We start from the raw sequence: 25,008 nt of genomic DNA, 5'->3' as shown, positions 1-25,008 counted from the left end.
TTTGTTTCTTTTCCTCTTTTTGAGGCAAGTTTTCACTATAGCCAAGGCAGGTCTGGAACTCATTCTGTAGATCAGGCTGGTTTAGAACTCACAGAGATCTGCCTGCCACTGCCTCCCACGTACTGAGATTAAAGGCGTGTGCCACCATGCCTGAAGTTCTTAGTTTCAGTGTGTGGTGTGCACATGCGCACCTGGAGCCCAGGTCCACTTAGGTGTCTTTATCACTTTCCACCCTGTTTTTGAACGGTCTCTCACTGATCCTATAGCCTGTCATTTCAGCTGAACGGACAGGGCAGTGAACCCTGGGGACCTGTTCATCTCTATCATGCCCGACCTATGTGGGTGCTGAGGATCAAATCCAAGCCCCTCATGCTTGGGCAGCAAGCATTTACCCAGTGAGCCATCCCCACAGCCCCACCATGCAGAGCTCTAACCTAGTTTGACCTCAGGGTTCTCACCTTCCCTGCATAGTGGATGATGCAGAAGTCGGCTTTGTCTTTCAGTTGCCGCGGTTTCTGAAACTTGGAGTGGGAACCTTGCTCCTGAACCAGCTTCTCAACAAACGTTTTGTCTGTGGCTTTGGGGAACCAGCATTCTTCATCCAGGAGGGCCAGCACGCCAGGGGGATTGGCCTGAGAATGAAAGGCAGTGAGGACCAGCAAGTTAGCAGTGGCACCACCGGGGTGATTGACAGTTTACTTCCACAACTAACAGCTCCATGAAGATCTAGGAGAGAACCAACTTCTCCAATGGAAATTATGTCCAAGCCATAACAAGCTAAAAGTTCAAACACAGATCATAAGTTACTAAGAACAGGGAAGAAATGGATAACATCGGATAAGCCCTGGAAACTTGAAATATGCACATTATAAGTACACTAATTACAGTAGACTCTCCACAAGTCATCCAATTCAGGAGCCAGAAAGGAGCTGGGGGAGGGAATGGGGTGGAGGGGTCAAAGTTTTCTATGATCAACGGCTGCTGGAGATATATAAAGCTCAGCTGACCAGACGCTGCATGCTGCAGTTCAGGGCTTTGTTAACTGATGACTAAAGAGACTGTAATTTCTTGTTGGTGAAGTGTCTGAAGCAGCACGGTGTGCTTGTTTAAGGAGAAATGTCCGCAGAGTCTGGCCTGTGAATAATCCGTCCCTAGCTGGTGCCGTTGGGGGAGCATGGCCTTGTTGGCAGTACTTGAGGTTTCAAAGCCACACAATGCCATTCTTGGTTCACTCTCAATTGTTCCTGCCACAGTGACTGTTGCCAGCCGCCAAAGTCACCTGCCTCAGTAGCCTCTCCTCCCTCTGGATCCCTGAGCCTAAGTTAAACCCTTCCTCCTAGAAGTCACATGGTTCTATCGCAGCAACAGAAAAGTGACTAATAAATTATGAAAGGGGGTAACACAGCCATCACTTTAAAAGGCTTTGACAAATCTAGAGACAGAAGGCACATCAGCCGCACCTTGCCAGGATTTTAGTGGGGCAGGGGTGAGGAAAACGAAGAATTAGTGGGGATGGCCTCCCAAGGTATGATATTGCACAAAACTAAATTCCAGTCTTAACAGGTTCATTTATGTTGTGAATTAAAGCATGCCATTCCCTTGGATGACTTGGGAACTGAAATAAAGTATTTAGAGAGCAATGGGCTCCTGGGTAGTGCTTCCAGGTCACTGTTTACTGCTACAGTGCCAGCATGTGACACTGAACTCACACTCTGACTCATTCTTAAACCTTTAGAAACAATTTTCTTCAAGTATTTACTGGGTGAAGATGCTATGTGAAAGGCAAGTAGGGATTATAGCATGAATAAAGCAATGTGATGGTGACAGTCCCAGGCACGAGCTGACTGGAGCGCACGGTGCATGGGACCTAGGATCACTTCTACAGTGAGACCCTTACCCCTTGGTTCCTTCTCAAAACCCTCGGGTTTCAGATCAGTTAGAGAGGATAATCCATATTGTTCAAGGCTGGCTACCTCCGGAGGAGCCATGGTGGAGCCATGGTCACAGCGGCAGGCTACTGTGTTGGAATTACAGTGGAAGGGAGTTAATGCTACTGAGGCAGGATCACAGGATTACAAATCCCGCCCCAGAACATTCTCTCACTCCCTTCACAGCATCTGTCTCCAGCCTTCTGGCCTAGAACCATCTGACAAACCTTAAGTGAGGCAGGAATTATTGTGAAGGACTAGCTTACCCTGTCTTGGCGGAGCTAAGCTGTCAACTATCCCACATCATGTGTCTTTAAATGTATATTTGCCAAAAGAATGCCCTCTCAAACATACTTCAAAAACAAAAAACTGTCAAAAAAAAAATACTTACAAAAGGCTGAGCTCAAATTCAATTACCTAAAAACTAAGTTTATGTGACACATCTTATTCTCAGAGAAGTGTTCCTGTATTACATAGCCAGGAGGTGTGCCAAGTGGAGTGCCACGCACCCTTTGAGGGGTACACACAGTGCTACCATCTCACTGGTCTCTGTGGTCTGTGAGGACCAAGGCACATTACCTGACACATGCACAAACACAAGGACAGGGATTCAAAGCTGCACCTGAGGAGACCTAATGAAGGCTTTGACTGCCAGATCACTCGCTTTTACTTATGTAGATCGTGTTATTAGAATACCATTTTCCTGGACTGTGCCTCAGATTGTGCCAGAAAGAAAACTAAAGGCTCTGCTCAACAGAAGAGGAAGCCGGGCAAGGAGGAGGCACTCACAGGTCTCTCTATCAGGTCGATGCAGGGCTGCAAGTCGAGGCCAAAGTCGATGAAGTTCCACTCGATGCCCTCTCGCTGATACTCCTCCTGCTCCAGGATGAACATGGTGTGGTTGAACAGCTGCTGCAGCTTCTCATTGGTGTAGTTGATGCACAGTTGTTCAAAGGAGTTCAGCTGAAGGTTTCAAGTCATGGGAGGGGAGACAGGAACACTTAGTCATTTAGTTACCCAAAACTATTCTAAACTATTCCTTAGGCATCACCGAGGGGAGACAGGAACACTTAGTCATTTAGTTACCCAAAACTATTCTAAACTATTCCTTAGGCATCACCGATACTACTGAGACTAAAGCTGATGACTACCCCCTAATGGGGGGGGGGGCTCTCTCTGCCTCTCACTTACACCTGCCCCACTGCCACAGCACTGTGAAAAGTTAGGAGAGGGCTTGTGAGATTGCTCATTGAGTAAGGTGCTTACAGCCAGCCCTGATGAGCTAAGGTCAATCCCTGGGAACCATGTAGCAGAAAAAGAACCGACTTCTGTGCTTGCATGAGTATGTATGCGCACGAGTGTACACACGCACGTACGCATACATGCACACGTCTAACAGAGAGAGAGAGAAAAAGAGAGAGAGAGAGAGATATAGAGAGACAGAGAGGGGCAGAGAAGGTAAGTAAGAGAGACTAGATAGCCACACTACATTACATCTCAGTGCTTACTAATGAACAATTAAGGGATAGAAATAAAGAATAAATGAAATAGAAAGCAAGGAGGGGAAGAGCAACATGAGGACCTGGAGAGGGCAAAAGGCTCAGGGCATCCTGGTGAGCGCGTGGGCCTGTGAGCTGCAGGGGAGCTACGGGCTGCACCTGCCTGTGTCTCATTCTCTTCACGGAGCAGCAGGCTCCACAGTGTTGTAAAAGATGGAACTAGGAATCAGCTTAGGAATTGTTGCTGGGAGCGCAGCCTGAGCCCAACACATAATGCTCTTAATGAGTAAAGGCTCCTGCTTCCTTTCCTATGGGGGTCCTTCTCGCAGCAGATGCCCGACCTTGGCCGATATCAAATGTGACACTACCCTGCTGTGACAAAGTGAATCTGAGCATCCTTCATCCATTATTGCCATTGCCCTCATTCTTCTGTGAATGCTGCCCCACCCCCACCCAACTGTTCTGCTTAGTAATAAATTAAGACATGTAATTTTCTTAATTTATCCACTCTATAAGTATAACCCATATTCTATTTCCATGCTGTTCACACAAGTACCACATACCCATAAATAACCTCCTTCATTATAACAAGTGGCTTTGAATTAGAGGCTCAATTGCTCTCCATCTTATGTAGATTTATGGTCTGGAAAGGCCACCCAGGATCTCACAGCCCATGAAGCTGGTTTGCTCTTTAGAATGAGGTCATATGGGAAGGCACACTGTTTGCCTTCCAACACTGTATATTACTAAGTCACACAAAGAGAAGCTACATACATACTGTCTATTTAGGTTTTGCTTTGTCTCTGGGTTTATAACATGTACTGTACTCAATTACATGCAAAAAATTTTAAAAATAATGAATATTTAAATTATCAGATGTATTTTAATGATTTTATTTTTTATTATGTGCATGAGTGTGTGAGCGTGGTAGGTGTGCAGGCGCTCACAGAAAAGGCCTCAGCTTACCTGGAGCTGGAGGCATAGGTGGCTAAAAGCTGACTGATGTGAGTTCTGAGAACTAAATCCAGGTCTTCTGGAAGAGCAGCAGCACTGTTAACTACTGAGCCATCTCTCCGGCCCTACAACTCAATTTTAAAGTGATTCTGACTGCAGTGCTGGGGTGTGAACTGGGGGTAAGCATGCTAAGATGCTCTCCCACTCAGACCTGGCTGGGTGTTTCTCTGTACAGCCTTGGTTGTCCTGGAACTTGCTTTGTAGACCAGGCTAGCTCAGAGAGCCTCCCAAGTGCTGTGATTAAAGGCCTGTGTCACAACTGCCCAGAAAGATCCGGTTTTAAAGGAATGCAGGGCATTCATTCTAGATGTACAAAGAGCTACCCCGAGATGTAAGCTTCATTTCCGTTCCCAACAGCTCTTTAACGTCAGCTGGGTCACTCATTTCTTGTGACCCTTCTAAAATAGTTAATGCACTCATAAATCTGTGTAACCTTAATTCTTTTCTTTTAGTTTAATTCTGTTTTTTAAAATCTTTTATCAAAACTACATTTTTATTTATTTGTATTTATATTGTGTCACTGTGAAGATAACATTTTTAATTTTCAATAAGTAAACATTTATTAGAGAAAATTGTTAGCAAGCAACACAAAATAGTAGAGATAATGTGTTTGGTAAACTTGGTGTCACCTCAGTCCTGATTTTGAGATGCTTCAGCCTCCTACAGAAGGTTCTCTTCAGGCAGAAGCAGCAGTGTCCTGAAGATGTAACTATTAGGGCTTACCAGATCGTATGCCTTAGTTACAAGGAAGGAAACAGTCCCCAAATATTTGAGACGGTTCAAATATACTGAATTCCAGTTGGCAAGAGCCAACTTCTAACATCCACTATATAACCTTCTAGTGCCAATGACAAAAGCTTCCAAGGTAAGAAGATAAGGGCTAACGTCTAGGTGAGAGGACCCAGATGCTCTCTGGTACTAGTGCTGCTTTGGAAATGTGGCTTTTCTGATTAAATCCTACCTGACCAACCCTGGAATGAATGTAGGCAAATTCTTATTAACTAACAATTATACCCTTTAAAGTACAGCAAACAGAACGGTAAGCTGGCTTCATTTGGACATGGATTTTGGTTTTGTTAGCTGCTGTGTCTATCATAACGCCCGGCTGCTCCTGAGAGGTCTGGGCTGTTAAATGAGCAACTCCACGTGGCTCTGTTGGTATTTAAGCTATCAACACTAGAAAAGATGTGGTTTAGCTTTAAGTAGACCACTATGATAGGAAAAGACATAGCATGCAGCTTTAGGATGCTCAAGAGTTTAAAGGAGACTAGAGTGGGTAGCAGCAGGGGAGAGGACATGGTGTGGACACTGCATACTGTCTGCTCTCTCCACAGTGGGACCAATCTGCCAAATATGGTATCTTCTAAGAGAATTAAACATCTGAGATGACAGCGTATGAGCTGTGTTCTTGTACACTCTGTGTCAGTTTTAAACTCTACGGAACTGGAAGGCGGTGATCTCCTCTTCCACAATCCCTTCATTTTTTACTAATTTACTTGAGTTTATAAACCCTCACCTCATTAAATTATCAAATTAAGTCCTCACTAACATTTAAAAGCTTAGAAGCTGTATTACTTTTTAAAAATAGTTTTATGTATTTTATGTGTCTGCATGTAGCCAGAGGAGGATATCAGAATTGGCATTACAGATGGCTGTGAGCTGTCACATGGTTGCTGGGAATCCAGTCCTGGTCCTGTGCAGGGGCAGCCACTGTGGAATGATCTCTCCAGCCCTGTGCTTGTGAATGCACCCAGCCTGACTCAGAATCGTGTACGCACCCATAAAGCCAACCAGCACTGGTTCTAGCTCTAACTCCGTGATAAAAGACTGCTCCACATGTGACAGTTCCCCTCCACCCTGCAGGACCTCAGACACATCACGTGCCCTGCGCAGGCTCCTCCATGACCATTTTCACATGTCTCCTCTGCTTTTGTCATGGCCGTAAATAGGGCTTTTCCTCTCACTGTGTCTTCTATTTACACCGTTGGAAAGGTAACGATTGTTTTTTAATGCAATTTTTAAAAAGTGCCAGGCCATTGTAAGATTTCTCCAGGTAGTTATTCATCACTTCATACTATGGTTTCTTAGCGTAGTGGTGCAAACTGAGCGGAGAAAGCTGCTTCCCACAGTGATCCAGTTTGGGTGAGGCTGGAGTTAGCATTTCAATGCTCGACTGTGGCAAAACTGGTAACACTGGGCAGAGCAGCAGCATTTGATCTAACATTCACGCCTCTACATAATCTGTCAGAGGAGACAGGCACAGCACAATTACAGAGGTCTGGACTGTATTTAGATCTGTATTTATAAAAAATGTTTCTTTTTGACACTGAAAGTTTTATCTAGTTCTCTAAAGACTGACAGAAGTGTATGATGCAAAGTATTACCCATCATCAGTCTTTGGATGTGACTTCACGGGATACTGGCTGACATCCTGCCATATGCCTCTATCAAATTACTCTCCCTGGACCCATTGAGTCAAGACACCTTTGCTCTGATCCATTGCTCTGGGCTCCTCAGGATGACTTCTGCATCTCTGTCCCCCTCTTCCTTTGGTCCACCATGAATTCCTAGCAGCTTTGACTTCTAGCAATCTAACCTTTGGTAAATGCTCTCTCTCTCGGAAGCACTGGAGTCTGTCCACTCAGAAAGAACTTTCTGAGCTGGCAGCTTCTTGTCTTTCAGGATTGTCTAACTGCAGGCAGGCACCTAACAATCTTTTCGCAATGTTTCACTGCTATGGACAAATCTGTGAACTGAGTAACCATTTGCTGTCTATTGCTTGACAAAGAGCAAGAAACGTACCTGCTCTGACTGCCTGGCACTGAACTGCATGGATGAACCTTAAATCTGTTAGAAGAAACAACAGTAACAAAATAGCAAAAGGGAGAGAGATGAGGAATACCTCAAAAATTTCAAAACCAGCAATATCCAGGATCCCAATGAAAGACGCTCCCTGGCGTTTGGTCCTATCCAGCGCCTTATTGATGCGGTGAACGAGCCAGCGAAACAACCGCTCATAGGTAGCCTTTGCCAATGCTTCCACTGCAAAATCTGCCTGTAATTAGATAACACCAACCTTTTATCCAAGAAGTGGTCTCAACAAAGACATTTCAAAACCTTAGTAGCTGTAATATGGAGTTCAGTGCTACCCAGATCTCAAGCACTGCTTAATTACATCTCAGTGTACATATCAATAGAGCCATTAGTTCACTTATGAGAATGTGGCTAACCACTGGCCGTTGAGCAGGCCTGGGACAACTGCATCTGTCTCGTCAGCCTGGTTTCTTGGCAGTGTGCCCCTGAAAAAAAGAAATCAACTTCTAACCTTCTTAATCAAAGCTATTCATATCCTTAAAGCCATTACAACTAAAGGCATGCACGACCCCTCTGCTCTTGCTGCTCTTCCACCCAGGAAGAAGACAGAAGTGGTGGCTTTTGTCTTGTTTGGCTGGTACAAAACACAAGATTTGTCTGTCAACTTATTTATCAGCTAGGGGACAACTGGAGATGACATTTCACATTTACTTACAAAATTCAATTTGAAATTCCTTCAAAGAAAAAAATAATAAACTACAGAAAAAACAAAACTCACTCAGTTTCAAGACAGTTGTGTGTGCTCTTCCTAACTTAGTCTGGTACATGTCAAGCAGGGTAACTGACCAACCACAGTTTCTCATTTCGACACCTTTGTAATCAGTGCCGCCACTGGACTCACCTGCTCTTTGGTCTGGGCTTTCTGTACATAATCTCGGCCAACTTTGATCCTGGGCGTGAGGATAGCCCGAGTGAACTCCATCACATTCATCCCAAGCAGGTGGCAGAGTTTCTGTGCAACTGAAGTGTAAAAGTTTCCTAAATGCTTTATTTCTACTTGGGATCCAATCATGGCGTCAAAGCAACGGAAAGCTCTTGTCTTCAAGGGTGCTAAAACTTCAAGTCAGCTGACAAATGCTTTCTACTCTTCTGGGTCAACAAGACATTGGTGAGACAGGAAACCTCTGCCCTCCTAGCCTTCTAGAAGAGTGATCTCCTTGTCTACCTTTGGGTCACTTCAAGATCCAAGCTGTACCATAACATGCCTTACCTTAAATCTTAAATCACTCCACTTAAAATAAATCACTTGAGGATGTGAGCAGGAGGCAAGCACATGGAGATGGAGCCCTTCTGCTAATCTACCTATGCGACCGAATGACACACAAAAGGGTCCTACTGGTCAAACGCTCCAGGAAGATGAGCCTGGTCAAGAAATGCTGGCCCTGACCCAGATATAGTGGTTCATGCCTTTAGTCTCTGCACTCAGAAGCAGAGGCAAATGGATGTTTGGGAGTTTGAGGCCAGCCTGATCTATATAGTGAGTTCTAGAACAGCCAGGGCTACACAGAGAAACCCTGCCTTAAAAGTAAAACAGGAAATGGTGAGCATGATACAGGAGGGGAGCCAGTCTCTCAGCAGTCACACAGAAATAAATACTAAAGACCCTCAAGTAGGTTACCAAAAAGGGCTATATTTGGGGGTCTGTGTTTTTTGGTATGTATACATGTGTGCACATGCACATGGAAGCTACAGGGCACCCGTGGGGGCTGTTGGTGGCATCAACCTTACGTCTGAGATAGATGAGGCTGGGATGGCTAGACAGGGAGCCTCAGGGACCACCAATGCCCATATTGCTTGATTACAAGGATGTGACCCACATCTGACTTTTTATGTAGGTTTTGGGATGGAACTCAGGTCCCTGTAAGCACTACCATATGAGCATCTTCCTACCCCAAAAGCCTATCTCAAGGGTGGCAGACTTTACTGTGTTGTCACTGACTATAGTGCTCCACGGATATCCCAGTGAGACCTAGGAGGCAATAGAGGTCCTCATGTCCTTTCAGAAACAATCTGTCAGCTCCCAATACCTGCAACCAGATCCTCTTGGTATTTATCTTTTATTCCTGACCAGTGTTTAAATTCATTGTCAACATTTAGAAAAAGAAACGTTTCACATTAAAAGAAAAAATTAGATTTCCAATGAGTCCAGCACACAGTGTATCCCTGTAGTTAGAAGGCAGGAGGATCCAGGAGTCTGAGGCCACTGAAGTACACTGAGAGGCCACCTCAACCCCAAGCTGAAGCGGAAAGGCCAAGAGCGCTGCTCATTGGCTTACCTGTGTTCTCGGGCATGGAAGCTTGGTCAGTGTTCCTCTCCTTTTTGAAAGAGATGTTTCCAAACTGCAGCACTGAAGACACGACTTTAAGCATTGCTTTATATCGATAAAAAGAAAAGGAGAGAAATGATCAAAATGTAGCAGAGACACAGCCTAACTTCCTGGTGCCAAAAGCTGGCTCCACGTAACTCTGGTAATGGCTCGGGTTTCTCACTAGCTTCCCAGTTATCTCCTGTGGGCTCTAACAGTGAAGAGCAGAGTAGGACACACGTACAGAGGATCTCTTCATGAGAGAAGCCCATTATGTGCATGGCTTCCATGGTCTCCTGAAAGTTATCCTTGTCTTGCTGTCCAGGAATAGGGATGTAGCCGTTGGAGAGGAATCTGTAGTTATTAAAGCCTTCTAGGAGTAAGTCGGCTGAAAGGAAAGACAGACATCAGCTATTTAACATCGACAGACTTAAGAATCTGCCTACAGACTCTGCGAACTCAGACTGAGAACTCAGGAGACTGGGATGCCATAGCCCATCACTGGCACGTTTCCCTGTTAATTCTTGTAATATATAAACATACACGGTTTTCCAGCATTTGTTACAATGAAGGGAAAACACTTGTAAACATGTTTACACTTCTGCAGGTTTTTGTTGTGGTATAGTGATTTGTACAATTTTCTATTTGAAATGGGGTACCTGAGAAACAAGTAAAAATTCCAGATTTATGTATTTGCACCATCATTAAGTTTTGAAACTCTTATTCTGTATTTTTATCTTAACAGGTAGTCTACAGCAAATCTTTTCTGGGGTCTCCAGCGACACTACCATGGACATAAGATCTGGATGCAGAAGGTCAGGGCACCTGAGCCCTGTATGGCCCTGAAATACCTCCTGCAGGCCAGCTGTGATGGTGGGGATTGAGCCAAGAACCTTGTGCACACCATGCACATGCTTTACCACAGAGGCAGACCCCCCACCCCCAAATTAGTTGGCTTTTAGAGATAGGAAACAGGTCATATGACAGGGAGCTACTCATACCACAGGGGCCACGTGACAAGAACGACTTTTTTTGGTGAGTAACTCAATAGTGTTCAAGGACATTTCCCACTAGTGACAGAATAGAAAGAACAGGGCTCCTTATGCCCCAAATATATACATGATCATGTCCTAACCTCTGCTCTCCTCATACAGCCATGGCTCTCCTGCTCTTCTGTCTAGGATTCCCATCGATCACTCTTCCCCCAGTTTCTAACTATGTCACATTGAACCTCTATTAGGAACGGTTTGCTTCCCCCAACGCCTTCATTTAACACTTTGGAAATCTGATTGATTCTAGTTGCAGACTCATTACCTGTCTGCAGATGAAAGCCTCAGTCTTATTCTCTTCAATTGCATCACCTTGAGTGGTCTCTTTATGTTCTGTGTGTGGCTGAGTTTTTACTGCGTGCAGGTTTCCCTACTTAATTTCTAGTTGCGTGAACTCACGGTGCTCCAGGTAAGAAAAGTCTCACTGCACTGTGCGTCTGTTGTAAACCTACATAACACATACAGTAATTGTGCACATACACTGAGTTTAGGACTAAATCGTATGTCTCTCTCCTTAATATATCTGAGTCAGCAAAATTCTTGCTCAGCTAGAGACAGGGTAAAACCAGAGGGCCTCTGGAGGTTCACCTGCCTCTGCTTCCTGAATGCTGAGGTTAGACCATGCTTGAGTTTAATTTCCTCTTTAAATGTTTATCTGAAGAACTTTACACGCTGCCCAATCCTAAGCGTCCAGTCCTTGTGATTCGCACTGATAAACAAACATCCCTACTTGCTCATGCTAGTACTAGTGTAAGTACAGTCTCTGCTTAGTTTTCTTTTCTTTCTTTTTTTCTTTTCTTTTCTTTTTTTTCCCCGGAGCTGGGGACCGAACCCAGAGCCTTAAGCGCTCTACCACTGAGCTAAATCCCCAACCCCTTCTGCTTAAGTTTTAAATCAAGAGCTTCTATTCTATACTTTATTAACTAAGTTTATTTATTTTTTTACATTTCCATTATAAATGTTAGGACAGAATCTTACAGAAATAGCTTTTAACTTAATTTAAGACAGTCTCCTTACATACCTAGCTGTCCTGAACTCTATGTGGACCAGGCTGGCCTTGAACACATGGAGATCTGCTGGGCTCTCTGCCTCCCACCTGCTGGAACTAAAGGTGTATGCCACCACATCCAACTCGGATTTTATTTAAAGAAAATCTCAAAATCTAATATATTAAAACTCACACATTCACCTCTTAAGTTCAGTGGTTAAAAAGACAACTGAATATAGAGGACTAAGAACCCAATACTTACACTTCAGGTGTTCCCCTGCTCCAGAGAGCAACTGATAAAAGATATGAAACGTGCGTTCATCTTTAGCTTGACGAACAGCACGGGACTTTTCCAGAAGGTCTGGGCAGAGAAGGTTAAGGATGCAGTAACTAAGAGAGGGCTCTTCTATAATGTCTGCACCCAACTTTCTTTCTTGGAAACATCACACACCACACACACGCGCCCCTATTATTCCTCCAGGCCACTCTATTCAATGACATTTCCTAGGGTTATTCTATATATATCTGACATTCTGACATGCCCTGTCTTTGCTCTAACTTTATTAACATAAAAGCACTTTAACTCCATAATTCCATAGGTTTGTCTCACTGAGTAGAGGCATAGCCTAGGACCACAAAAAATACAGTAAACAGTGGGCAAACAACTGTAGCTGTCTAGTCCTGTACCACGTGTCAACACTTAGGCCTACGGGTTTGTGGCTGGTTTAAAGATTTGTTATTTACTAGAAGGAATATACATAGGGCCTGTGTGAGTTTATTAGCACCATGTGCATGCAGTGCCCTTAGAAGACAGGAGACTGCACTGGACCCCCTGGTAATGAAGTCACCTGCAGTTGTGAGTTGCCTGACATAGAGATGCTGGGAATCCAACCAGTGCGCCCTGCAAAGGCAGTATGAGCTGTCCTGTGCTGAGCTCCAACCTCTGTGGCCTGTTTTTGAAAATAAGAAAAATATCCATACCATTTTGCAGCTGATAACCAGTAAGATAAAGTACCCCATGTGTCACAATGTCACTAAGTTCTCCCACCAGGTGCTTCCCACAGATGGCTACTTATGGCTGCAGGAAAATGAAACCACTATTTTGGACTCAGCTCTGGAAAAGGATACATGTTTCAATGTTGGCCCCAACAATATAGCCGGTTACATCAAAGTTGATCCGGATAAACTTGCCCTGAAAACAGAGAACAGGAGATGAATGATGTCACGGAGGGTTTGAGCACTGTTGAAGTTAGGCCTGGTTCTGTCTCCAGCCCATGCTCCCAGAAGGAGGACTCAGACCCAACATATATTTACAAATAGCTTGGTCATGTAGCTAGATTCTTCTCTGACTAAAATCATAACTTAAGATAACCCATTTATTTTAACTTACATTCTGCTATGTGGCCGGCTACCTGGGCTTAGGTACCATAGGTCCATCTCCTCACATCTTCCCAGAGTGATCTCCCCATGCCTGGCTCTATCCCAGAATTCTTTCTTCTCCCAGATGTCCCACCTCCTATTTCATGCCTAAGTCATAAAGGCTTTTTAATTGACAGGTGATGCATCTATGTACTACATAAGGTGTTCTCTCTACAGAGAACTATGGTAAAACAGGACAATATGCCCCACCTCAAATACAAAGAAAAGCCTCCTCAGTATAACAAAGGAGCAATGGATAGAGCATGTCCTAGATTGTGCCCTAATAAAGCTAGAAACTGACAAGACGGAGCAATAAGGCGTTTAGTGCTTGGAGGGCTGAGTTTGCTTCCAAGCACCCACATCAGGTTCACGGTTTCAGGGGTCCCAGCAGCGACCTCTAGCTTCCCCAGACGACACACGACACACACTTGCACAGATAAGCAATACCTGTAATATAAAGGAATGAACGCAGCCAGCTAGAACTTGAAAGCTATTTCTAAGTAGTCTGGGGCAGGAGGCGTCTCAGAAGAATGCCACAGCTAGACTTCAAGTGTTAGGCTTGAAGTTTGAATAGTGGAGATTAGTTTGTAGTAAAATAGAAATAAATCCATTGAAAAGTGGAGTGTGAGGGAACATGAACAGACTACTCAAAAAAGGGCAAGGCAGAACGCCTTCTTCTAAAATGCCAGTTTTATAAGGACTGAGAAACTCGACTCTCTTATGTACCCTTGGGAGAGAAAAGGCTGAACGATGGCTCAGTGGAGATGCTGTCCAAGCAGGCACAAGCGGGGTTTGTGTCCCAGCATTCCCAACACAGACCACAGGCACAAACATTTGGAGAAAGAGGAAACTCTTTAATAGTTATGATTACACTGAGTGCCCAAACTGGTAAAGACGGCCTAAAATCAAGGAGGGCGAGACGAAGGTAAGTCTGACTGTGGCTTACTATACTTATAAGATATAAAAGGCCAAATCAACACTTCCTAAAACAGGACCATGAACTACAACTGGGAAGGCTGCTCTGGAACTGCTAAGAAGCACTGCTGCTGGTAAGAATTCTGCTAATATTCATGAGCAAGGCCTCGCGGCCATCTGAGGGAGCTGCTTCTCAAACTGGGGACCGGAAAGGACTTGGATTAGTTGCTGCATCAATCACACACGTATGAATCATATATGCAGCTGCCTTGGCACCTGTTCACTGCAAATCTTACCACACACGTTTATATACAAATGCATACAGGATGAAACTTCTCGTGTATTCCATTATGTTCCTTGCAAGTTAAAAGCAGGTCATAAAAAGGTTATCTCTAGTCGCTTTTCCCATGTTTTACATATTGAGAAACAACAGGCTGCGGTGCTTTGGATGAGAATGGCCCCACGGGCTCATACATGTGAATGTTTAGTCCATGTTGGTGAACTTTTTAGGAAGAGAGGTGTCACTGGGGGAGGGCTTTGCCATTTCAAAAACCCACACAAGTCTTGCTTTCTCTATCTTGGCTTCCAACTTGAGATGAAACTTGCCTGCTTGCTGCCTCATTCCCCATCATGATACCACTGTTATGTACTAACCCTGTGAGACTGTAAGCAGGCCCCCAGTTAAATGCTTTCTTCTCTGAGCTGCCTTGGTCATGGTGTTTCCTCACAGTAACAGAACAGTAACTAAGACATAGGCCAACTTAAAGATGATGCAGCGGTTACTATAGTAGTCTTGCAGGCAACCTCGGCTTCTAAAAATTATTATTTATTTGTATATGTATATGTTTGCATGGGTTTATGTCTTCCACATGTGTGTCCAGCGAGACCAGTAGAAGCCATCAGATTCTCAGGAACTGGAGTTGCAGGGCCATTGTGAGCCACCCAATGTGGTTGCCAAGAACCAAAGTCAGGTCTTCTGGAAGAATAACAAGTGCTCTTAACCAGTGCACTGTCCTCCCTGCTCCCAATCCTGTTATTCTTGTCCTTTTAAACTTTGGGGGTAAGGTGCTGGGGCTTGAACATGCTACGCAAGGATGCCGCCATCAACTGGACTACATCGCTCACGATTATTTTAACCTTCTTGGCGAAGCTGGTAACACTTAGAAACAATGATCCGAATCCTTGGATGATGAGACAGCGCCATGCTTGACACAGAATGAAAATAAGATCACTAATAGTCCATCTGTTTCTAAGATCTAGGAAATGGTCCAAGGGATCCATATGGTGATTACAAGACAGTGCATTTTATTCCATTTTAAAGATAAGTTTATTTTGTCTTTGTTCCTGGGAAGGACCCGTGCCCCTCCCTAAGGAAGAATAAACTCAAACCATTGCTCCATATGGACAGTTAACTGTTCAAAAAAAACCTCAGAAACTAAAATTGGGTCCTGATGTTATAAAAGCGGGTTAAAATTCCCCATAAATTTTAAACAGCTGTTCTATCCATACTACAGCTCACTGAGTTAATTAAGAAGTGCTATTTTAAGAGACAGTAGTTAAAGGACGGTGTTCTTATTCTAAGGCTACGAAGCACACATTGCCAGAACTGCCCAAGCACATGGTTCTCAAGTCTCTTATCTCAACACTGCAGGAAGGTTCATCCAAACCATCAGTGTCACATGATTCCTACTTAAAACAGTCCGCTCACACAACTCTTTCTATCCATAACACCGACTTACAGCTTCGGCAATGTCTAACTTCTTCACTGGGTGTGTGACAGCACACTGCCTAACTGAACTAGAACTGCCACACGAGTCAGCTACACCAGGCTGGTTATGAACTTGAAGGAAATCAAGTCAGCATAGGAGGGTCACCTTCATGCCAGCGGAAGTCTCAAGGTCAAGTCTTGGAGTCAGCCTAGGTGTGTGTACTTATAACACAAGCTAAATGCCATTTTCAGGACAACTGTGGATGGAACTGGAGGGTAAAACAGATAGCTCAACACAGAAGATAGATTTTTAGGGAAGAAGAAATGTGTGCCTGGGGAAAGATAACAGAGTCCAGAGAGAAACAGAAGAAATAATTCAGGTTTTGGCTTTCATATTTGCTAACCTCTGAGAGAATGTTCTAAAATAATTTAACTAGGTGGTTGAGTACGCGAATAAACCCTGGGGTTCTCAGCATGGAGTGCTCCAGTCTCCACGTTAGTTCCTAGCTCCAGCCTTTGCCTAGCCGGGTCCACAGTCACTATAGCCATTACTGTGTGGCCAGAGAAAGATGCTTGGAGTAAATCACAAGAAGTAAGCAAAGAGTCGAGACGGGCTCCAGCGAGGCCAGGATGCAGGAGTTAAGGAAGGAAAGGGAGCGGGAAGCTTTTTCTCTAGCCCCCTGCAAAGGAACTAGCACTTCTAAAATTAGTGCATGCAAAGTTCTAGAATTGACTACCTCAAAAACATGAAACCATTTTGTAAAGTTGAAAATTTATCCAGACAAAGACACTGATAACAAGATAAAGCGAAATTTCAAAACTCAAACATTTTCCTGAATATCCTCAAATAACCCCAAAACTTACATTTCAATATTAAACCTTTAACATTGTAAAAAGGGGATGGAATCTGTAAATTGAAAAGCATTATACATATACAGGCGCGTGCACGGGCGCGCGCACACACATGCACACACACGCGCGCGCACACACACACACACGCACATATACATGCACAGAGCAAATGAATGTTTCTAGTGAAACACAAATCCAGACTAAACTGAGAAAAAGTCAGTCCTCTCTCTTAAATATGTGAAGAAACACATGCTAAATATACCCTCTCCATATTTGATCTCCATAAAGTTAAGATTATGGTACTCACGGCAGTCAAACAGCATCTTACCAATAAGAAGGCAAGGAAAGGGCCACAAATATGACCAAACAGCGTACAGTAGTCAAAGCTACTCTGCACACTGGGAAACATTCACAGCGATCCTTGGCTCCACACAACCTGTTGGAAATGCCCGCTGAACTGTACCTCAGACTTAAAATACAAGTTTCTTGGGAATTTCATTTTAACAAGTCAACCTGGACATTGCCTATTTTAATTCTATAATGAAAATTCAATCTCTTTTCGTTAATATTTGTTCTGAATTGACAAGCTTTTCTGGGAAATTTTCTGGAAAGGCCATCAAAGCGTCTGCTACTACAGGGGAAAGGCAGGTTCGTTTTATACTCTGCCATTATTTCCCCTCTTAGTTTGGCACCTAACACAATTATTTATGAGCCGTGCTTTACTTTAAATACTCCAGCAACGACTGGGATGTATACAGATACCGTTTTAAATTCCATTCTGAAGGCAACCATTTTCCTTAAACAACGAAGGTCATGTGAGGAGTAGAAGCTAGGGTTTAATCCAAAGGCCAGATGGCCACCGCAAATGTTTCAATTATCCTAATCTCCAAACCACTCCAGAAGCTTTGCTGTTACTAAAATGAGTTTCCATGTGAACTAAGTGGCCTGTTACTTAACGTAATGGGTATCAGAAATTACCAGGATAACAGGAGTAGTATTGAGATAAGGCCAGACCTGACCAGAAATGCAAACCCTCTCCACCTAGGTCTGAATACGATGTTAAGACTCTGGGCACCCAGAAGACCTGGCTGCTAGGAGCTCTGTCTGCAGAAGGCCTGGCTCTACAAGGGTAAATGTGAATGCAGTGCTGATCTGGGATGCTGGTTTTAAGTACAGACTGGACCCCATCTCTGAGACTGTCACACAAGCTACAGCTGACCTTTCATAGCTTTGGTCAGAGGACTTAGGAGTTTTAATGTTTGTAATATATATGAGGGTATAAACTTGTGACTTGATTTCATTATAATCTAGGAATAAAATGAGAGGGAGGCACCTATACCTTTACCTTGCTTTAACTACTAGAAGCTAATTATCTGCCAGAGGCCACGGCAGGGCTGAATTGTTAAACTGGCTCAGTTTGGTTTAACAGTGGAACACAATCAATAAAGAAACAAGTACTCGTGCAAACAGATTTTCGAGTGATCTGTCTGCAGCTTCAAGCCACCATGTTAAATTGAAGTCCTGTCTCAAAGTTGCATTGTGAGAGAGCCATTGTCCATAAATTGCCTCCATCTGGGATGCATTTTGCCTCCCATAAACAGTAAGGGACTAACTGTGGATGATTATTTTCATAAGGGCAATGCTCTCCTGAAGAATCCCTTAACACAAAGCACATGCCAGCATCTTTAGAAGAAAAGATATCTTCAGGAAATTAGCTGGCTATATTAGATCAAAGAAACAACTGAATGGCTTCTAAAGCTCAGAGCTGTGAGCACGTGGCTTGTAAACAGGTACGGCATAGAATCTCACTGTACATACAACTCATCTTTTACTATCGAGTCACTTTCAGGATGACACCAATGCTAACCCAAGGCCTGTCCCGTCCATGGAGCCAAATGTCTCCCACATAACTCCAACCCACACTCCTAAAACGGGAACACACACACTGCTGGGGCGTGCAACAGAGTGAACAACTGCAGGACACGGCGTGTCCCAAGAATCCAAGAATCCTGATGTTTAAACCAAAAGAAGGCAAGTCCTTCGGGGCAGGACTCTAGTTTGCCCAACGAGGCATTCCCCAGGCCTAGAGTGCAAATGGTATTTAGGAGTATTTTGCTGAAATGGATCCTATTAAATAAATACATCTTCTTACATTGTGAGGCACAGTGCCAGAACCAAGTACACAGTAGGGGACAAGGCAGACGAAGTCCCCACTGGCTGACCTCAGGGGAGAGATGACAATCAAAGTAACTGCTGTGAGAAGAAGACTCCTGCAGCCACTGACTGGCATAAGCTGTGAACAGGAATAACAGAATTTCCTCCAATGGATGGCATTCAGACAGCTGGGGAGCAGAGAGAAATGTGGCCATATTTCAGATACACCTAGGAGATAGGCTAATAGAAAAACTCTGAATTCTTAGGGATTTTGCCTTCCCAGGCTTTTTCTGTTTTCATTTTGCTTTAATAAGCTTGTATAACTTTTTGGTTCAATTTATTGATATAAAAACATAATGGAATAAATTAAGAAAGAAGAAAATTTCCATTTAGAGTATGCTAAACCTTAGAGATCTGTAAGACACTCACAGAGACTCTGGTTGAGCAGAAGAATAGTTTGGCAAAGAAGAGATACTAATAATTAACTGACTGCACAATAAACTAACATGCAAATCTAAATTACGGCAATCATCATCAGTGGGTGCTGCCAGGACCCAAAGGCAACAGCACAGAAGGCAGAGAAAGGAACCAGAACTGAGCAGTGCTCAGTGAACGTAAGTACATAATTGTTGTTTAAGAAAACACTAACATCAAGACCCCTGTTTGCTGCTGTGGGGAAGTGGACTATGAAAGGTCCTCGGTTGAGCTAAACGCTTTGAAGCCGCAGAGACCCTGAAGGGAGGGTAGGAGTTTTGCCTGCTTCGCGGACCAGGCCCATGTCACTAGACTAGAAGATCCCCATATATTTGTGGCCACCAGTCATGTAAAGGCAACGCCACAAGCCCCTCCATGTGTAGATGAGGTATCCCTAACATCTCAGACCAAAGCAATAGGAAAAGAGACCTGTGGTCAAGTAGGCTCAAGACAGAGATCTCCATGCTAATGAGGTACCTAGGAGCCTGGAGGGCTTAGCCAATAAGCCTTCCTTTCCAAACATTCCTCTCTGCTAAAGGTGTTAAATCTCAGGCCCACTGTGAGAAGTGGGGTATGGTTTTATGCATCCACTTTCTACCATGGCAATAAGTGATTTGGAATCATAGACTGTCTCTTTTCATTGGGATCTGCTGTGGGGAGCCATGGAGAGGGCCTTCACCTACAGAGCCGCTGGCTGTCTAATCTCCCATAGAAGAAGGCCTTTCCGTACTCGCAGTCACAACCGCCACCTCAAGTGAAGGACAATACCCGTGGGACCAGCGGAATCTCCCCCACCCCACGTCCTGGACTAGATCCAGGCCTCGGGCCCAGACTCAGTTTTCAGCTCTTCCTTGACTTCCAGCACGCCTGGGTATCCAAAAGCCTGGGAACTCCACAGCCTCAGCCTCTCCCCAGCCAGCTCTGGCTGTCCCAGGTCTCAGACCAGTCTTTCCCACCCCCGCAGCTGTCCTCAGCCCTACCCTACAGCCCAGCACCAGCCCAACACTGAGTGGGACAAGCAGAGTCAAACTCTTGGCCTTCCCAAGTGGCCTCGCCCTGTGGCAGAGCAGATGAGAGACCCACAACCCTACACCTTTTACTAGCGGAAAGCTACTAAACCACTTCTCAGAAACAAAGCAAATGAACAAAGAAATCCCCAGTACTGTACAAAAGTGAAAAATTGAAAAAATCCCTTTACTTTTTGAAAGAGAGGTACAGCTAAGAATATCGTCTTAATCACTCAGGCAGGAACTTGTAGGCAAGGACTGAGGCAGAGACCATGGAGGAACGCTGATTACTGGCTTGTTCAGCCTGTTTCCCTATACACACCAAATCCACCTTCAAAGGGCATGACACCACTCACGGTGGGTTGGGCCTGCCCACAGCAATCATTAATCAAGAAAATGCCCACAGGACAATCTATAAGAAGCAATCCCTCTTTCCCAACCCAGGTGACACTGTGTCCAACCATCAAAAACCAGCCAGCCTGCTCATGCACTCTGTAAACAGACTGCAGAAGTGTTGGTTTAGTTCGAGTTCTAATTTGAGTGTATAGTCGAGAGCATAATTTTGCAACTGCAGCATAACTGTCATCTGGAACCAGGTGGTTCTGTTGTGGGAACTGCACTGTGTATTATGGGATGCTTAGCAGCACTGCTGACCTCTACCCAACAGATACCAGCAGCATATCAATACCCTTCTCTTGGAGAGCCCCCAATTAAAAATTAGTAAGAGGGGCCAGATGTGGTGGCACATGCCTTTATTCCCAGCACTTGAGAGGCAGAAGCAGGGGGATCTCTGAGGTTGAGGACAGCCTGTCTACAGAGTGAGTAGGGCTACATACACAGAGAAACCTTGTCTCAAAACACAAACTAAAAAGCAAACAAAAAACCAATAAATTAACATTTAAAAATAAATAAAATTGAAAAAGGAGTGATGTCAATTATACATCAGGGCCATATGTCAACAATGGAGATCCTCTAAGGATTTGGGGTAGCCAGAGATTGATAGCTGGGCCCATGAAAGACATTTTTTGTGAGTCGTTTTCTCTCTTGGATCATTTCTCCTGTGGGAAAACAGCAGCCATGCAGGCAGCTCCAAAGAGGCTCAGCTGCTCAGGCTGGGGTCTTACCACAGCTGATGGAGGCTAGACCTTCCTGTCAAAAGCTGCCTGCATAAGCCTGGAGAAAGAGCCTCTATCCTGGCAGGCCTTCCCACCACAACAACACTAACCAGCTTCCTAACCACAACTTCTCAGGAGTCACTGAACAAGCAAGTACTACCCTGCTGAGCTCTGACGGAAGTTTCAACACCCAGAGATTATAAAGAAATGTTTCCATCGGTATCTTCTGGGGTCATTGCAATAAGCAACTAAACACAAAAGGGAGTGAAGATATGCCCTGGCAGGGGTGGAGCCTTATCACTTACTAACAGCATCACTACTGTTTACCACCAACAGGCACGATCTAGTAGCAACTTTTCTTTTCTAGGTAAAAATAAGACTACTGTGTATTACAGTTTCTCCTGTAGTTAAACTGTGATTAGGGGCAGGCTGTGTGTGTGTGTGTGTGTGTGTGTGTGTGTGTGTGTGTGTGTGTGTGTGTGTGTGGGTGTGGGGAGTCCAAAAAGATGGGTAGCTGGATGTATGTGGTAAAATAAAGGATTTTCCATGAAGCTGTACTTAAAAACCTTCATGGGAAAAAAAAAAAAAACAGTCACATACCAAAACTGGGAGCTCACCACTTCTGTCATCGCACAAAACACAGGGCTTTTCAGAAAGAGAATTTAAGATTCAACTATGGCACAGGCTCAATGTGGATGGCCCAAGGAAGGACGGGCCTCTAGTTCAAGTCTCACCAGGTCATTTCTGGCAGGCACAGACATCCCTCCACAACCACAGGGATTCTCACTCCACTTTGGACAAACAATTCGAAAGGAATTACTAAATAAACTTTGAAAATGTTCAAAAAGCAAATCTTCAAATGTTTCTTTCTAGGAGCAAACAATATTCCAAATAGATCACTATTTCCTAGACAACATGAATAACTCTCTGGGGCTGAGACTGTGGTGCAGCCCCAGCATTTTAGGACATATTTAGAGGAGAGGACCTTTAAAATGATAACTAAGTGAAATGGGCCTTAATCAACAGACAGGTGTCCTCAGACAAAGAGGAGATAGACACAGGGATAGAGAGAGAGAGATCTGGAGAGAAAATGGCTGTCTGTAAGACAAGGAGGAGAGAAATCTTACAGAAAACCAAACCTGCTGGTGTCTTAATCTCTAACTTTCAACCTCCATAAGAACACATCTCTGTTGTGTAACCTACAGTTAGAGGCCTGTGTTTACTAGGCTAGGCCTTGGTGACAACTGAATCTGGTCCCTTTCATTAGTCACAAAAAACCACGCCACCAAAAAATGTACGTGCACCCCACAATTTTACACTCAATTTTAAATTTTTAAAAGCATGTAACAATGATACTATGTTTCCAAAATGAAAGAATGGTTGGAATTAAAATGCTTCTTATTCTGGTGTCCCACTCTCACCAATACTTCAGGAGGGAAAATAGTCAAATTTGAACAATTTAGTAAGAAATATTTGAACAGTAACATTTTTTGGTTAATGGAAAAAAAATTCTCTTAGTCAAGCTGAGGGGAAAGAAAAGCTATCAAGGAACTGGTGTGGTTGAATAGTTAAAGAAAACAAGCTGTAAGCCAGGCTGTGCGCTCCTTTGATCCCAGGGCTCAGGAAGCAGAGGCAGAAAAAAAAAAATCTCTTGAGTTTGAGGCCAGCCTGGTCTACAGTGCAAGTCCCAGGGCAGCCAGGGCTACAAGAAAGGCCATGTCTCAAAAAAACAAAGAAAGTTAAGTTGTAAGCAGAAGTCCTACTAGTGAGAAGCATCCTGTCCACCTCCCATAGAAACAGCAAGTTATAAGAAGGACAACTCATTACATGGAAATCAGCTGTGTTATCGTACCCACTGACTTGCTAAGTACTCAACACACACACCATTCATCTTAGTTAGAGCTACCATGGCTGTGATGAAGCACCATGACCAAAAGCAATTTGGGAAGAAAAGGGGTTACTGTGTCACAGTTCATTGAGGGAAGCCAGAGCAGACTCAAGCAGGGCAGGAACCTGGAGACAGGAGCTGATGCTGAGGCCATGGAGAGGGTGCTGCTTACATGGCTTGCTTAGCTTGCTTTCCTGTAGAACCCAGGACCATCAGCCCAGTGATGGCCTCACCCACAAAGGTTGGGTCCTCCCCAATCAATCACTAATTAAGAAAATGCCCTCCAAGCTTGTCAACAGCACAACTGAATGGAGGCATTTTCTCAATTGCGGCTTCATTCTCTCAGATGATTATAGCTTATATCAAGTTGATATAAAACTAGCCAGCACCCTGCTACCTATGCCAATCCCATAATAGAATGACTGACAAAGATAAAGAGATATGCAGAGTGGGCATGCAGCTATGTTTCCATATACAAACATGCGAAATGAAACACAATTACAATCACCAGAAGTATTACCACATCTATTAACCAGCCTTTCTAGAAAGAAAAAACAACTCATTTGCTCAAGTCAGTAGACATTTCATGAGAAATCTGAAGACGCCCAAGTGTTTGGGCTTTTCAACTTACAAAGCGAGATGAGTTATCATTTTTCACAGTCTTCGCATTTCCAAATGATTCCAGAATTGGATTTGCTTGTAAAAGCTGCCGTTCAAGTTCCCCCTAAAAGACATCACACACACACATAGACACACACACACATAAATAAAAACAGACATATGTTAATCTCCTCTTTACTTCGTTCTCAGGGTGAAAAACATACCCTCACCCCGCCACCACTTTCATCCTGGGGCCCGCCATCAGTGCCATCTGCTGGCTTCTATTCCTGCTTATGATAATGGCTTCTGCTGAAAGAAAAAAAAAAAGCAAACAGCTTCCAGAGAGGGGTCAGGAGAAGAAAATATCTTGCTGGACAGATAACAATTTAAACGAGGCAGAAAAGAAAACATGGCAAATGGTTCCCATGAAGTGAAATCAAGTGTAACGCCCGGCCTAAGAACACATTACTGCGGCTGTTGTTTTCGTTCTGCTTTGGATGAAGGATTTAAGATGGCTGACTGAAAAATTTCCACCACATTGCCATACTCTTAAATGCCTTCACACAGCGTGGACACAGTGATGGACAACCGCCCCACCTCCACGTCAGAGGCTGGCAAAGACGGCAAGGCACTCACTTCACCAAGAAGTAGAACACTTGACAGAAAGTATGCTTTAGTCAATCTTTGTATGCAAATTAGGCTACAGGCAGATCTCACAAATGAGAGGTGTTAAGTGCATGAAGCCTAACAGAGAGCTGCACAAAAGCTAATGCCGGGCCTGGCCAAGAAAAACATTAGAAACTGATGTTGTGTTTGGGGACTGCAATTTCAGAATTATCTTTTATGATCTAAATAAATCTGTCTCCCTTTCCCAATCTTATCCCTGTACTTTGAATTGCCCATAATATTCTAGACCTAAAAATAAATAAATAAATAGAAACCAATAGCAAAACAAAACAAAACAAAAACAAAACAAACAAAAAACCAAAAAAAAAAACAAAAACAAAAAAAAAAAAAAAACAAAAACCAAAAAACCCATGTTGGGTTTGTAAATTAGTGGTCATCAAGCGATGCATGACAAGTGCCACTATCAAATCTCAAAACAGGAACAAATGCACGCCGTGGTATTACCTCACTGTTCATGGATCTAGGGCATCAACAAAGCCAACTGAAGACCTCATAGTTTCCGCCTCCCCCTGGTGGGGACTCTGTGGTGTG

General features: G+C 43.9%; 1 protein-coding gene across 1 annotated transcript in view; it reads right to left on the bottom strand.

Moving 5' to 3' along the window:
• The window catches only part of Myh10 (myosin heavy chain 10), a 126,839-nt gene that overhangs the window by 42,891 nt on the left and 58,940 nt on the right, over nt 1-25,008 (bottom strand). Inside the window, exons 7-15 of the mRNA XM_032913155.1 lie at nt 23,822-23,914; nt 12,787-12,850; nt 11,921-12,019; nt 9,866-10,009; nt 9,592-9,687; nt 8,157-8,275; nt 7,344-7,496; nt 2,718-2,891; nt 459-632 (exon numbers count right to left, since the gene is read on the bottom strand). Of these exons, the coding sequence (XP_032769046.1) occupies nt 459-632; nt 2,718-2,891; nt 7,344-7,496; nt 8,157-8,275; nt 9,592-9,687; nt 9,866-10,009; nt 11,921-12,019; nt 12,787-12,850; nt 23,822-23,914 (1,116 nt within the window). The remainder of the gene's footprint in view (nt 1-458; nt 633-2,717; nt 2,892-7,343; nt 7,497-8,156; nt 8,276-9,591; nt 9,688-9,865; nt 10,010-11,920; nt 12,020-12,786; nt 12,851-23,821; nt 23,915-25,008) is intronic.

This window comes from Rattus rattus, chromosome 9, assembly GCF_011064425.1.
Source record: "Rattus rattus isolate New Zealand chromosome 9, Rrattus_CSIRO_v1, whole genome shotgun sequence".
Lineage (NCBI taxonomy): Eukaryota > Metazoa > Chordata > Mammalia > Rodentia > Muridae > Rattus > Rattus rattus.
Note: the sequence above shows the minus strand (reverse complement) of the source record. Positions and strands in the feature narration are given on the sequence as shown.